The sequence below is a fragment of the Chionomys nivalis genome, chromosome 5 (genome assembly GCF_950005125.1).
Source record: "Chionomys nivalis chromosome 5, mChiNiv1.1, whole genome shotgun sequence".
NCBI classification, from domain to species: Eukaryota; Metazoa; Chordata; class Mammalia; order Rodentia; family Cricetidae; genus Chionomys; species Chionomys nivalis.
In genome coordinates this window covers 35,320,799-35,337,680 of record NC_080090.1, presented here as the reverse complement: position 1 = coordinate 35,337,680, position 16,882 = coordinate 35,320,799, and the positions used below count along the sequence as shown (strand labels likewise).

Sequence of the window (16,882 nt, the reverse complement as noted above, 5' to 3'; positions counted from 1 at the left end):
TATTTTTAGCAAATGACACCTATTTAAGTGACAATATTATAGACAATAGATAAATCTGAACAGCTATCTCATTCTAAATAAGACATACTTTAATACTAAAGTATTAAATGATACTAAGGATTAAAAGTTCTAGAAGAAACTTGGAATGTTAGATTAGGTGATAGATTTTAGGCAGGACACAAGTATTAACCATAAAAAATTAAAAACTTATATGTTGTATTTTATCAAAATTAAAATTTCCTGCTTCTCAAAAGATACCATTAAGAAAATGAATGGGCCAGTTACACTCTGGAAATTATATTTGTAGCACTTATGTTTCACTGAGGACTTATAGTCTGAATATATTAAAAATTCATATAAATCAGCATTGAAAAGATGAAAAGCCCAATAAAATTTACCAAAAGGCTTGAGCTCACACTTCTGCAGAAGATGTATACCTGTCCAATAAGCACATGAAAACCTAGTTAACATCAGTAGCCACCAACTTAAAACAGCTAATGAGACAATTCTTCACACCCACTGAACTGACTATAATTTAGCCAAAAAGTTAAAATTGGCTGTAACTTCAAAGCCAGTCACAAAGACTAGCAACACTAATATTGGTTGGACTGTCTAGAAATCTGAGCTTACATAAGCAGTGTGTTGCCCATGGGTGTATGAAACAGCATTAATACCAGACAGGCATTTCTACACAATGACAGACCCACACCTACTCCATGACCATGCAGGTCCACCACTATGCATCCAGCGAAGAAAAATGGAAACACAACTCCACAGAAGACTTCTGAAGCCGGGCGGTGGTGGCGCACGCCTTTAATCCCAGCACTTGGGAGGCAGAGGCAGGCGGATCTCTGTGAGTTCAAGACCAGCCTGGTCTACAAGAGCTAGTTCCAGGACAGGCTCCAAAACCACAGAGAAACCCTGTCTCGAAAAAAGACTTCTGAAAAAATGTTTATTGCCCTATTAAAAATAGCCCTCAATTGTCAACACCGGAAATGTGCTCCAGGCAGAGTGGATAAACGAGTTGAGAATTATTCTTCGAAAGGAATACTGTTCTAAACACCAATAACAAAAGGAAGAACAGTTACAAAAGTGATCATCACAGTGCCATAGGCCAGTCTTACAGAACTCTGTTGGGTGACAGAAGGTGTATACGAGTATTTATATTCTGAATCCATTTCTAGGAACCACAAGAAAGGTAAATGTAATCCTGCAAACTCTGTGTGGAGAACATGACTAGAGAACATTTGAAGGTGATGGAAATGTATATTTTGCCTAAACTCCTGAGGTAAAAACAAACATATGTGTGCATCTTATCCTATGTATGCCAGTTGTTCCTCTTGGAAGCCTGAGGGCTGCTTGTCTTTGCTTAATTTTCTCTTCCGAAATTTCGTCTTCCTATGGCAGATGCTAAGACAAGGTCCTGACATCTACTGAATGCCTGGGGCTACAATCCTCACTGGTTTCTTTCAGCTGTACACATTGGCAAATCCATATCGCAGCTGGGCAGACGTTCTGGAAGTCTCACCGACGATTCGACAAGGTGAATCCAATTGCTCAGAGCCACAGATTAAATTACATGCAGTTTATACTCACATGTAGAACTCCTAGGCAAAACCCACTCACACTGCCTTTCTATAATGAGCGAACAAGGGAATAAATGAATGAGTAAAGAGACCATTCAACCTGTCAAATGGATAAAGTGCTGCAAAGCAGACACAAAAGGTATAGAAATGAAAAACTGATCATCCAGTGTGAGTGGTTTAGAAGGAAGGATGCTCAGAGAACTGCACCAGACTGGCTTGGAAGCCAACGGAGGACATAATTTTGGTCCTAAAGCATGCAAGTTAGGTATCAGAAGTTATTGCTTTCTGCTGCCTGTATCTTGCCAGCCATCTTCTTATTATCTATGCCGCACTATCCTGGTCTTTTAATCAAGCATCCCACAAGCACAAGAAGTACCCCTTGGGGGAAGCATCTCTCTCTCCTCGGTAGGAAATTCCATTATGACACAAAACCAGGATGCTGCCACATACACAGCCATCTCCATTACCTAGTCCTGCCACAGGTGGGTGCTATGGAGTTCTAAAGTTTTCAGTCTTTAGTGGAATGCTGCAAGGCTTCGGGGGACCACCTCCCCATCCCCTCATAGAACTGATCACTGACACTGCAAGGAGTGCACAGAGTAAGAGCAACCCTCATCACAGAGCAGAAAGGAAGAGAGCAGGTACCACTGCAGGCAGGCACTGAGAGGTGGTACCCAGTCAAGCAGTAGATAGGTGGAGAAGTAAGTAAGATGTGTGTTCTATTCTCCTTGTGTGTGTGTGTTTACTTCGTGACCTCAGTGATATGCACCAAGAGGGCAAGAAATACTTTCTGTGAAGACTGTGGCCTCAAAAGCTACTTTCCTCCCTGGAAAATTACTATCTCTAGCCACAAGGTCCGAGACAAGCTACTCATTTATTTATTCAAAGAACTCAATGAGCTGTAAAGATTGACATTTAAACTATCAACACTATATTCCATATGACAATGTTATTAAATATTAGATCTGATTTATGGAAAGGATTAGTCGTTTGGCAATCCAGATCAGCATGGCACTGCACAGACACTGGGTTATGTTGGATGTCACTTGCCGGAGCTGATTGAACTAAAGAAAAAATATATATTCTCGCCAGCAACATTAAAGTCTAGCTTCATGAGACATAGTTATTATCATATAAATTTGAACCACTTGGGAACTCAATTCTGCATTTCATAATCCCTCTGATTGATAATTTTTAATAGTTTAAGAGTCAAAAAATAAGACCACACATCTAAATAACCTTTGCTATGACACAAGGAAGGATGGATAAGATTGAAAATGGAAGCTAGGCATATAGCTTGCTAGTGTGGCACGCAAGTGGAAAGGAAATGAAAGCCCTGTACGTGAAGTGCAAACACATTGAGGGAATGCAATAGGGGGCTAGCCTGTGCGAACAGGCAACATTGGTTTAGTGACTGCTCCATTCTTGTCTATGTAACATTGGGCAGTCTACCCTTTCTTAGGTTAAAGTCCCATTTTTACATTTTGGAGACAATGAAAGTCAATTAGCCTATTTAGGATGTAAACAACAGTGTGTGTAAGTCATTTGGCACCGTGCCTGGTGCTCAGAGAGTGTGCAGGGATGCCAAGGTGAGATTATACCAGGCTAGCACAAAATTTGGTTATAGTATAGTGAGGGAGAAGTTCTTATGTCACCTGAGATGGACCGAAAAGAACAACAACAACAAAACAAAAAGCACACAGTGAACACGTTACTAGAAGGTGCAAAGGTAAAGACAGAGCCGCTAGAGGTACCCGGGAGACCCTGAATGGTGCAGAGCGAGATGAGGAACTATGAGATGTGTGTAAACAGCACAATGGTGTAAAACTAAAAACTAAATTATGAACTAGTCAAAGGGTCTGTGAACTACTACATGGTATAGGGTTGTGCTGGATAGTTTTATGTCAACTGGACACAAGTTAAAGTCATCTGAGAGGAGGGAACCTCAATTAAGAAATTGCTTCCATAGATGGGACTGTAAGCAAGCTTATAAGGCATTTTTTTAACTAGTGATTGATGAGGGAGAAGGGCTCAGCCTATTGAAATGGTACCATCCCTGGGCTGGTGGTCTTGGGTTCTATAAGAAAGCAGGCTGAGTAAGCCATGACGAGCAAGCCAGTAAACAGAACCCCTCCATAGCCTCTGCATCGGTTCCTGCCTCCAGTTTCCTGCCCTGTTTGAGTTCCTGGTTGTAGCTTCCTTCAGTGATGGACTACAATGTAGAAGTGTAAGCCAAATAAACCCTTTGCTCCCCAGAAGAATTTTTGTCATCGCAGCAACAGAAACCCTAATTTAGACAAGGGTTAAAACATAAGTTGCTGGGTAGGGCATAGAGGATGAATTGCTGAAGGTACCAATGAGCTCCTGGGGTGGTGGAGTACTAGATGATGAGCCACTTGAGGAACTTATGAGCTCTACAATGGTGTAGAGATAGATTACAGCACTTTCTAGGCCCCCATAAACTTCCAGATCATGCAGAATATAGATGATGAGTAACTAGCAGTGCCTATGAGCAACTGAATGATACCCAGCTCTGCTTGAGCCAACAGCCAGGAATTTCTTTAGTAAACTAATAGATAATAATTATTTTAGGCTTTAAAAGCCATATGGTCTCTATCAACTCTGCTCAATTAGCAAGATATAAGACAGAAATGGAATGTAAATGAATGGGTGGAGACATCTCCTAGTAACATTTTATTTACAAAAAATATATTTGGATTATAACCATATGGCATAGATTTGCCAATCTTTGATGAGTCTTTATGGTTTCTTAGATTTTTTTCTTTAGTTTTGAGAATTTCATATATGTGTATGATGAAATATGATCATAATAATATAGCCACATTTCCTCCTTATAACTCCCTGTATTCTCCGTAACATGCCTCCCTCCCAACTTCATGTATCTTCTTTTTTCACAAGCCACTAGGTAAATCCATGGATATGGAGCATTCCCTGGAGCATGGGAAATCTACTAGAGGCCACATCCTCAATAAATAGTGATCCTTTTTCCCCCAGCAACTATCCATTGCCAATAGGTTCTTAGTCAGGGCTTTGTTTTGGAGACCATCTGTCCACTTACACTGGAATAGTCACCAGCTTGATAGATCTTGTGATGATTGAAATAGTCTAGAACTATTGCTCCTGTCTAGAACACAACACTTCCCAGCACCTCACCCTAATCCTCTATTCTTTGTGAGGACTCTTCTCTCGCCTTCCCTGATCCTTGGTGGTGGTGGTGGGGGGTGGTTATGGGCAAATTAACTGTGAGGTAGAATGTTGGATGCAGAAGGGCTTTTTTTTTTTTTTTTTTTTTTTTTTTTTTTTTTTTTTTTTTTTTTTGGTTTTTCGAGACAGGGTTTCTCTGTGGTTTTGGAGCCTGTCCTGGAACTAGCTTTTGTAGACCAAGCTGATCTCGAACTCACAGAGATCCGCCTGCCTCTGCCTCCCAAGTGCTGGGATTAAAGGCATGCGCCACCACCGCCCGGCTGCAGAAGGGCTTTTATGCAGAGAAGAGTGGGTGACTTTTGTAGGAACCAGGAGGTAAAAAAAATAGGCATAATTCAAAGGAAGGAGATGTGAAAAGCCACATAGAAGTCTACTATCATGCATCCCAAATCAAAGAAAAAATAAGTTAGATGAATAGTAGAACAATAACTAGAACACAAGTGAAAAGAAGAAAGAGGGAAGAACAATGCAGACTAAAGGATTAAGCATGGATGTTACAATGGGATAGGGGAGGGGAGGACATGGCAAATCGATGAGCCAAAACTAAGGATGTGTGAAAAAAAACTTAAGGAAACGAACTAATTAGTAAACTAATTTCACAATACAACCTAAAAAAGAATTTCAACAAAATTACCCTTCATGTGCAGATAATGGCGACCACTTAGTCTTCCGCTGGTCTGCTAAGTATGTGTGGTTGAGAAGAGTGAAGGCTGCCTCACCCCCTCTCTCTGCCACACATCCCTCAGGACCAGAAGGACTCCCTTCCAGGAGAAGGCTATCAAGACATAAGCCAAAATTCAACCACGTTTTCCCTGCTCTTCCATCAGAGAAACCTAGGGCTTATAACCTGCTAACAGAGAGCAGGAACTGTGGCTTAATTCATCTGCCACCGCTCCTGCAGACAGCACACACATGACTCATTCAGGAAGAGCGCAGTTTTATTGAGATGACTGGCAGTTTTGCAAAATATAAGCATTGTAGTCTTTTCATAAATAAAAATATTCCTTCTCTTTCCGAATTGTTCCTTGCTGTCTTACTTGCAGCCCAGAACAGCCCGCGTTCTTCCTTGCCTGAGCAGTATTGGGCATGAATACTGCTCGTATTGCAGGGCAACCAGGACATAACTTTTCCAGCTCTGCTACCGTAGAAAAGGGATTTCTTCTTTCTAAGCAATATCCTAGGCAAGCTGGTTTCAGGTCATTAAAAGCTGCAGCACTTCCAAATAAAAAACAATAGCACTTCTCCAGCTTTGCCCAGATACTAAGGTCCTTGACTTTAGTAGCAATTAGATATGGCTCCACTTTTGCACACTGTCTGGAAATGGCGCCAGAGTCACCAAAGAGCAACTGGAAATTAGAAGTGTGATTGTCCTTCTGTGGCTAACGGCGTCTCCAGAAAAAGTCCCTTGGAAGGCATCTCTTAGTTAACCTCTGCAGAGCTATCTGTAGGTAGGCATCTCTTAGCTTTACAGGGCAGTCTGCAGGGCACAGTAGCAAGCAGGTTCCGACTAGCGTTTGGAGAGGCTGCTCTTCTAAGGGAGGTTGGGCTGCAGCCCATGTCTTCCGACTTGTCAATTCTCCTTACGGAGTTATACTTATGACATTAGGGACACAGTCTGCACTTAGAGCATAACCAGAGGTAGTCTGGTCTGCTGTCGCCTAACGACCCGTAAGGTTACCAAATACATCTTCATGCAGGGAGGGATAGCTCCACAGTGCAGAGAGGAAGCTTTTCGGTCCGGACCTTGCACACGAACCAATGAAGGGGAAAGATCTGGTAGGGAATTGGAGTTCTTTTCCAATTAAAAAAAAAGTAACATTCTTTATTTTCTGGTAATACTAAAAACTCACTTTTATGACCCTGACTATAAAAGCTTGAACATTTATTTGTTCAGTGCTGGCAGACAACCCGCCCCCCCTTGGAGATTCAAATGCAAGTAGTGTGGGGGCAGGGAGTTGTGACCCTGAAGCCAGATTAGAATTTATAAGATGATGTCATAAGTATAATAAAGATTCCAAAAGAATGAATGTTCTGTATCTTGAAACAATGGATAAGGACTCTTTATTTGCATCTTTAACTGTTTGTTTTTGTTTTACACTGCTTTACTCATGAGCAAGAACAATGGACTAGGGCTGACTAAGACCGGGGAGAGGCATCTCCCCAATGACCCATCTCTAGATCTGTCACCTCCCAGAGGGATTTAATGGTATGTATTGACTGTCCCGACACCGGAGCAGGCATACAGACTAAACAGGAAAAGACGGGCACGTCTGGAGCCAGACTTGGCTTGATTTTGTATGGATTTATCTGGATGAGCAGATAGATGCATAGAATGATATTAATCATGTACCTTGCTTTAGGTTATCTGTTCGTGATTCTTTTTGATAACTGAGTCCTTTACTACTTAATATTGTGTGACATGAAAACATAAAAAAATAAAACCTCTGCTTATCCAACAACTAACGGTGACTCTGACTTACTCCAACAGTAACAACTTCTCTCCTTCCTGCTCCCCAAGTCTCCTGTCGGCAGAATCACCATGGTGACTCTTGTATTTTATCATTACTTTGGATGTGTATCTCAGAGTGCTTTATACATTTTTTTAAACGGGGTGATGGTATGTTATTTTCTATTAGTTGACTCAGACGAAATGGCCTATAATGCATTTTTGTTCAATATTACACTGTGAAGATTCATCTATACCTTTCAAGGCAACTGTAGTTCATTCTTTTTATTGCAGATGTTTTTCTTCATGTTATGGGTCCTTTGGATTGTTTCCAGGGTTTGGGCCAATGTTACCATGGCCTTTCCTGTCTCCAGGAGTTTGTGGGGACATTAATTTTGGTCGATACACAGAAGTGGAGTTGCTGGGCCACAGAATACATGGCATCTCATTCTATAGCAGAATGGCAAACCCTTTTCCAAAGGGGTTGTATTGAGTACAACCCCACCAACAATTAAGCACCTGTTACACTGCATCTTCTCTACCACCTCTCATTCTGCACCAGGCTAATTGGTGTAAAATGATATATCTTTATGATCTTAATTTGCATTTCATAAAACACTAACGACTTTAAGCATCTCTTCCTGTGATTATTGGCCATATGTGTTGCTTCTCTGGGAAACGCCTGTGTAAGACTTTTGCCCAGTTTTCACTAAATTGATTGGGCTTTCCTTTTTGGTTTGTAGAAGTCCATCATATATTCTTTTTTTTACACCATATATTCTTGATACTCATCATATATGACCATAAGTGTTGTAACTATTCCATCCTTAAAATGTCTCCTGATAACTAGCTATCCTTTTCTTTCTAAGAAGTACTAAATGTAGTGCTATTTTACTGAGTCTTTGTAAGATCATCTGTGAGAACTGACTCTTTCTGAGATACAGAGGCCAAGAAAAGGAACTCCAAGCTGCTCACTTAGGCCTCATACTCACAAAAAGGCAGTTAGTCAACTTTTTATTCATTATCTCCAAATGAAGTCGCCTGCCACCACAAGCTGGATGTCACGGATATAAGAGAACCTAGGAGCACAAGGCTGGAGTATCTAGTATAGTGCAGTAGGAATTAAGAAGGGCTAATCTTGTAAGCACGATAACGGCACAGTTATGTAACATTTTATTATTCTGGTTAAATATAAAGACTTAAAAAAATCTACCACATATGTTATAGAGTCTTAAGTCCCTGCAAATAGATGTGTAAGAACGTATTCCCAGTTAGTATCCACCACACACTCAGGTCATGAAACAAAAACCACATTCTGCCAGGACATACTAAGCTTCCCACACAGAGCTGTTGGATGTCCTAGGCTTCCCCTGGGATGGGACTAGAAGGGTTGAGGGTGTGGTGCTAATCTCACGAAGAGTATAGCAATGTCATTAGGTGGCCACGGAAATTTGCCCAAGTTCAGTTCATATCCTTGGCACCGTGCAGCATGGCCAGAAGGTTTCTGAATCACCAGGAAGAGTATTAAAGTGTGTGTGTGTGTGTGTGTGTGTGTGTGTGTGTGTGTGTGTGTGTGTTGGGGTGATAGCAGAATTTTTCAGGTAGGGAGGGGAGAGAGAGAAGGATAAAAGGTAATAGTAAGGGTGCTGGGCAGCAAGACTGTAGTATTGTCCTGGGGCCACTCACAGTTTATAACTGACCTTAGGGACAGTGGCTGCCCCATGCTCAGATTTCCAGACAGAAGGATGCCAATGGCAACAGCAGCAGTCACAAGACACATGCATTTATCGCACCACTTCTCTTCCATCAAGCTTTAAAAGTCACAGACTAGCACAGAGCAACGAATTTCAATCCTTAGTCTGGGTGCCAAGGAGACAAGGAGTCTGAGTCTAACCATAGTGAGACTCTGTGTCTCCGACCTTCATTGGATGATATAGCAACTCTCAGCGTAAGTCATTGTAGGAACCTGGCTAAATAAAGGAACAATGTCTGACAAGCTAATCAAGACAGTAAGGACTACTGAGAACTCATGAACAATGGCAATGGGTTTTTGATCCTATTGCACGTACTGGCTTTGTGGGAGCCTAGGTAGTTTGGATGCTCACCTTACTAGACCTGGATGGAGGTGGGTGGTCCTTGGACCTCCCACAGGGCAGGGAACCCTGATTGCTCTTTGGGCTGACGAGGGAGGAAGACTTGATTGGGGGAGGGGGAGGGAAATGGGAGGCGGTGGTGGGGAAGAGGCAGAAATCTTTAAGAAATAAATAAATTAATTAATTAATTAATTAAAAAAAAAAAGACAGTAACTGTCCTGGTTAGATTTTATCATTAGCTTGACACAACCTAGTGATACCTGGGGAAAAGGAACCTCTATTAAGGAATTGCCTCCAATAGATTGTCCTGTGGCATTGTCTGTGAGGATATTTTCTTGACTGGCAACTTAAATAGGAGGGCCCAGCTCACTGTGGACGGTGCCATCCTTGGGCAGGTGTGTCTGGGTTACATAAGAAAACTGGCTGAGCATGCCAGGGAAGCGAGTTTCTGTAGTTTCTGCTTTAGTTCCTGCCTTCTGCTTCCTGCCCAACACCCCCTAAATACAGACTGTAACCTGGAATCTGGAGATGAAAAACAACAAAAACAGCCTTCCATTTTCAAGCAGCTTTTGGCCATGGTGTTTATAACAGCAACAGAAAGGCAAACCAGAAGACGATAGGCTTTCTCTTACCTTCTACTCTGGTTCTGGCCTCTTCCCAATCCAGAACAGGCTCCATCCCAGAACCACTGTCCTTCCCACCATCCGCAAAACACCCCTTCTCCATAATACAGCCCAAAGATGTTCTCTGATTATCTCTGCCCCGTGTGGCCTTCCCTGTGCTAGCATCTCAGGCCATGCGCCATGGGTACACCTGTCCTGTAGGTTCTCATTGCTCACTTAGAACTCTGTTTTCACCAAGTTCTTTAAGCTGTAAGGGGCATGTTCATGGTGCCACAAGATGAACGGCAAATGTGGAGAGAGGAGAGAGGCTCTGTTTTAACTTTTCTGCCCTTCCCTGACCAACTTTCCCACAGACACCTAGACGGCATCTACTGCACAGCTTCTCTGCTTCTACAGCTAAGAGTGGGCATCAACTTGAGCAACAATAAGATAGATTACCTACAAGCAGATGCCTCTGGGAAGATATCTCTGGTCTAAAGCATGATACAATTCATGGTCTCTCTCCCAGTTCTTATACCCTGATCCCAGCTGTACCTACCTTTCTGATGCCTTCTGAAGGACTGGATACACAGTTGTCGGCACCTCCATTCTTGCTTATGGTCCGCCAGAGCTCAGCAAAAGTGCTATCCTGCTCCAGGGGATTGGTACCCTTGGCTCTGAAGTACTCATATACAGCAGAATCCCGCACAGTGCCATAAGACATCTCCAGTTGCTTGGACAGGTCCTGAAACGTCCTGAAAGGCAGAGAGAGACACATTGGTACTTGCTGCATACTATACATTGTAAGGATAAAACGGCCTGTGAGCCCCTCCTGAGTTCTAAGTCCTACAATAACCCATTAACCACATTCTCACACTCAGCATCCAAATGTCTCAGCTTCCACATGTCACAGCTACGTTTCCTCAGTAAGATGTCCAAGCATATAAAACCAGGTATTGTGTTGAGATCAAAGGATGAAACAGTAAGTAAGAAATGATTCCTGCCATCAGTAAGCTTCGAGTCTAGCTACAGAAATATAAATAAAGGTAGGAAATCACAGTATAACAGAGTCACGGCAGCACAAAACACAAATTCCTGGTATTTCAGCCCTGCGCACCAAAAAGCTTAGTAGGCAGGATGGATGATGCAGATGACTAGTCCTGAGTTACTTCGGCACCCCCACACACTACGATGCTGAATCAGTTAATAGATGTCCCCTCCAAAATTTGCAGATATGCTGGAGTTCCAGCCAATTAATGACACTGAGCACCTAGTAACCACTTTGAGTGGTTCTAGCAAGACACGGGCTAAAGGCCAGAGTATCTCAGGAAGTCTCCTCAGTAGCCTGGAAACAGACAACTAAACAGGGCTCAGAGAAAAAGGCTTCTTTCTGAAAAGAGAAATGCATATACTTCCCGACTTTCTGCTTTGTATGGTAGCAAAGCCATCCTGAACTGAAAATGCCACTAAGCTGAACATGTGCTTCATGCACCTGCCTAACTCTACTGTGTCTACATCACCCATGTTACCATACATGGAATTCCATAAATAAAGTATGAAATATCTGCTACTTATTTAATATGTGTATGTGTGTATGCTCGCGCACCCATATATAAACCTGGCAACACAGCACACTATAGAGGATCAATTTAAATCCACGGGATCACCTGGCCCACTTGGAGATCCAGTCACTGCTGCCACCCAGTCCCACAAGAGAGAATCTTTCCATATATCACTAGCCTGGGAAGAGACCCAAACTCAACATTTAAAATATAGCTTTTAGTGCTTGTTATTTTCACACCAGTAGATCATCAAAGACACTTTAGTTGAGCCACTGCTAAGTCATGAATCCTCTGTAGTGAGGCAGGAAGGATGAATTAATATGGTACTCTTGTTTGCTATTTGAAAAGTCATGCCTATCATGACACTCAGAATGCCATATACCAGGCCAATTGACAAAATTTTAAAAGTCCCAATGAAAATTCAGGCTTTCTCTCCAGAGTCTGACCAGATCACCTTTTATCTATTTCTCTTCCAAAATTCTCAGTATCTCTTCTATCAACCCATACCATTACCTGTATCTCTTACCAAGTCTCTCACCAGGAAGAGTCAATCCAACTGTCTTATTTTGCTTTTCTATGCATGTAATACACAATCTGACCAAAAGGAGGTTGGAAAGGAATGAATTTATTTCTGAAGAGAAGTCAGATCAGGAACCTGAAGACAGAAACTGAAGCAGAGACCATGGATGCATGCTGCTTACTAGCTTGTGCTACCCAGGACTACCTGCCCTGGGATGGAACGAGTCCTAGCAGACAGAACTCTTCCACATCAAGCATCAATCAAGAAAATCCCCCACTGCCTTCCCTCCAAACAATCTGACAGGGGGCACTTTCTTAGTTGAGTGGCCGTCTTCCCAAATCTTCCAGACTTGTGCCAATTTGACAAAACACTAACCAACATACCAACCAATCTTGCCAGGCTGGCTGATCTGTAAAATTTCTGTCTTTGGTTCATATCCAATGATTTTCCCTGTCCCTACTTAGCACCATTATCAACCTGAAAATAAGAGATGCCACCCATAGCTATCAGGCTATGGCTCTCCTTTTGCTGGGAACCCCTTTATCTCAGTCATGTACCTATGTACTTCTACAAATCTAGCTGTAAAGTCACCCTCAGCCCAGGTCTCCCTATGCTGTCTCCACAGCTTGAAGATTAGCTGCTTGTCTTCTTTTCAGGCCCTACCATTACTAATAGGGTGGGCCTGGGCAAGTTCACTGATATCTTTGTGCCTCAGTTTCCAAACCTTAAGATGGCTAGAGGTTGAGCCTGCAGCAGTGGGTTCTTACTGAGGATTAAGGAGGATTTATGCTCAGGACAAAGAGTGGTACCTGATGGGGCCATTGCCTAAGAGCTGGAGGTCATGATTCTGAGTTAGTATTCTATGTATGAGTCCCACCAGAAGAGATAAGACTTTGGAGGCCTGGAGATGAAGCAGTTCCATCACTACCCCATGGCCCTGGACCCAGGGCTGACAGCAGCCTGCACAGCAAGCATACAAGGGCCAGCATGGTACAGGTGCTCTGTTCGGCTGTGGTGCCACACTTCATAGCATTCCCCTGGTCGCTATGTGGGCTAGAAACAGAGCTCTGGATTCATCTCAATACACTGCAGATGAAAGGAGACATGAAATAACAAATTGGATGAAGAAATCGTTCTAATTATTGTTCATTATTTATATCTAATTGAAGCAAGATGTTCCTTTGCTTGAAGGGCCCCAAGGGTTGTAACTCTGCCATAATTTGCCTATAATAAAAGGAGGGGAAATAGTCTTTCTCCTACATTCTTTTTTAATTTTTCTCATGGTAATACAAACAAACACAGGCTTTGATGAATGGGAAACATCAGGATGAATTACACAGTTGAGTCTAAATACTGAACTACTCTAAATTACTCAGTTTCTGCAAGTATGGAATGAATGCCTAACTTGCAGGAAGCGCTGATCTCCTGCATTATCCCCACATTGGAAACTGAGATTTCCTCCATCCCGTGTGTTTATTTATGTGGTGCTCAGGGACAGAGGCTCAGGGACCATCAGCGACAACAAGTAGGCAGCTGGAATGTTAATGGCTCTCTCTCCCTTTCTGGTCCAGCGTAGATTATTGTTTCCCTTCCTCGAGCATCCCCTTCCTCCTGTGAAGCTTCACCTTCTGACTCCCGGCCTGGCCTATCTCTTCCCTCCCACAGCTGCAAGCTGGGAAGCAGAGATCTCTCCAATCCCAGATGCACACTCAATCAACAAAGAATTCCAAGCTCACTTCCCTGACTGACACAACACAGTCAATCATTGTGTTCCTGAGGGCCTAAGCCTAAAACCGCTAGCAGAGGTGGGCCTTCCTAAGGATACAACAAAGCAATAGCCTCCCTGGACAGTCGTCCTCTTGTCAGAGTGCAGAGTTTGGGAAAGGGCATTCGGGGAAGGATAATGGAGAGCAAGGACAGCCAGTCAATGTGGCTGCCAAGCTAGCATTGGCAATCAGCAAGAGGCAGATGTTGAGGGCAGATAGGACACCCATCCAAAAAAAAGTGAAGGAGTTTCACCAGGAGAGAGCTACACTTGCAGCCCATACAATTAACCTTTTCCGAAGCCACTCATTCCGGCAAGAAGTGACTACAAGTGTCCAGGCTCTTACAATGTAAGACAGATGGAGGGCACGTGCACTCATCACAGGTCAGACTCCTGTCAATCCAGTGTGTACCACACACTGTGTGCGATAAAGTCACTGCACCAGCTACTGCCCCCAAACAGTTACCATTTGCCTAACAGGTCATGCACAGTGACAACTAAAGCAGGAGATGAATAGTGAGAATCTCCCAGAGGTTTGCAACAGGACATACAAGAGCAGCTGGAGAAAAACAAACAAACAAACAAACAAACAAACAAACAAACAGCACTGACCAAATAGTAAATGGGAGTGAAATACAGCACAAATGGGGCATCCTTAACAACTAAGTGGCGAGGAGCCACTAAATTGTGAGCCAGACATTCAGAAAGGGTTCCCTAAAGAAGCATTTAACTGAATTGTGCAGCCTGGGTGGAGGCAGCCAAGGAAGAACCAATGAGTAGGTCACTCTAGGAAGAGAAGTTACCTCTGCAGGTCCTGACAGGTGAGAGAACACAGTTCACCTGGGATGCACACCGCAGAGGGATTCTAGCCAGCTAGCAGGAAGCTTTGGCAAGCTGGCGGCTCTGGATGCAGTCCTGTCTCAGAAAAGCCCAGCCATCTGACGCACCCCATCAGCTTTCATGGGGTCTTTGAGGGTGCAGTGTCGGCAGCACCCTTGGCATTTTGAGAAACTGAAATTCTTGATCCTCATCCCAGAACTAACCTTTCAGAAACTCTGGGGCTGCTGCTAGGCAGCTGCAATTTCATAGTTCTTCAAGTGACTCTAATGAATTAAGTTCTAGAAACATAGACCAAAGCAACACGTTTAACAACTGAGGTCTTAGCTTCCATAGGTCATCCCCGTTTCTCAGGGATGATGAATATGAACGATCACAGGCATATATCCAGCACAAATGTATGTGCGTGTTCTTATGTACATGTTTAGTATGTGTCTCCTCTTCTGTTATATTGCCCACAAGTAGCCCCCAGTGTTTGAACCATTGTGCCCACATGGCAGAGTTAAAGGTGGTATGTTGCTACATTTTATGTTCTAAAAGACTGGACCTTCGACTGGATCTCAAAGTGGAGGTAATGATATACCTCAAGGTCACTTAAGACTTAGCTAGATATCCTACAGTATATACACCTATTTGTTTATCCTGTCCTTAAGAGAATAACGCAACAATGTAACTTGCCTTGGAATTGTCATGTAATCAGATGACAGAGCCTAAACTAATGCAGAGTTTTAATCTCAGATTATGGACTCTTCCGTGCCTCTGATTCAGAGCAGTCGGTAGGGGGTAAGCCTTTGCAGAAAACAGCCAACAGGTCAAGAGTAACCTTGTCCAACAAAACCCACTCATAGCATTGAAAGCAGCTTATAGACATTGCTTGACGACAGCAGTACTGTTTGTTAGCTGAGTCAGTGAGGGTCAGTGGGCTCAGTTACTTAATCTCTTAGAAAACTCGGTTAAACTTTTCTGTAATGTATCCCTCATGCCTTCCCAGCACGACGCGTCCGTGCTGTTCAATAAATGCAAAGCAAAGCCTTTTGTTGGTCACTCAGGCAATCGGGACAAACATAATTCACAGATCAGACACAGACTACAAACTAGCAAATCACTACAAACTACAGACCAATGGAAGTCACAGGGAGAAAAGCAGAGAATTCAAACTTTGGCTAGTTCTCAATCAAGTTAATCAAAGGAGAAGTGCTAAAAATTTCTTTCCTCAATGCATCACCGACACATTTTGGAGCCTCTTAGGTTCCAAATACTTAATGTATTTAACCAATACAGTATAGTAACTAGGATGGTCACAGTGTGGGAAGAAAGCATGGATAGGAAGCAAACATCGGCTTTCAGGATCACATGATCAAAGCCGAGCTCTGCACCTGTCCATTTATGTCCCCAGGAAATCAGTCCATACCCCAATTTAGCTCTATCTCCCTACCAAGGAGCAATCCTTCCTATCACCACCATATCAATAGTGCCTAGTCCCGGTATTCAGGATACCTAATGGGGCGTCTAGGGGATGTCTGAATACAGATGGAGCATGGAGACACCAAAACTCTAACTTGATTTGAGAACAAAATGGCTTCTACTTCAAAAGGCCACCTAGAAAACCACAAAGCAGCCAGGGCAAAAAATTTCTTGGGAGAAATGGCTTCTGAAGCATCAGTCCTGGGCCCCTTGGGTTTCAGTCAGCTGCTAAAATGCCACGGTGTAAGCATGTACATCGTGAGACTTCCAGCACCTCTGCTCGTCTCCTTCCTTTGGAAATCCTCCCATGGCAAAGCCTACTCCCTTCTTCGAGTTTATATATGAGCCCATGTGTTCCGCTCAATGGCTCTACTAAAGCTCTCTTTGGAGCTTGTTTTCTGCATCTCCCACCCTGAGCTGCCGACCGGGGTGGTGGGAGGATTGGGGGGGGGGCTTCCCCATGGAAAGCACAGCTGACAAGGATGAGCATATCAAATGGTCCTAGTTCTGTGAGCAGATTCTTCCATTTGCCCATCAGCCTCCTTAGAGTTGTTTAGTGTCTTTTTCGTCTCAGCCAAGGACAGCCTCCCCAGACGCCTCTGACCTTGCTTCCTCCCCACACCTTCCCTATAAATCAATCTTACTACTTCCAGACACATTTTCACTAACAAAGAGATAAATGTGTTTCCAACATGGGAAAAATCAATAATACAGAATCTGTAAACACCACTTTGCATGACAACAGAAATATTTACATTGGCAATGAAGATAAATACAGTTGT

The 16,882-nt window shown here is 43.1% G+C and overlaps 1 protein-coding gene across 3 annotated transcripts in view; it reads right to left on the bottom strand.

The window, feature by feature from the left end:
* The window catches only part of Grid1 (glutamate ionotropic receptor delta type subunit 1), a 775,861-nt gene that overhangs the window by 42,130 nt on the left and 716,849 nt on the right, over positions 1-16,882 (bottom strand). For all 3 annotated transcript variants that reach the window (XM_057770780.1, XM_057770778.1, XM_057770779.1), the window contains exon 13: positions 10,512-10,707. In XM_057770780.1, coding sequence (XP_057626763.1) covers positions 10,512-10,707 — 196 coding nt within the window. The remainder of the gene's footprint in view (positions 1-10,511; positions 10,708-16,882) is intronic.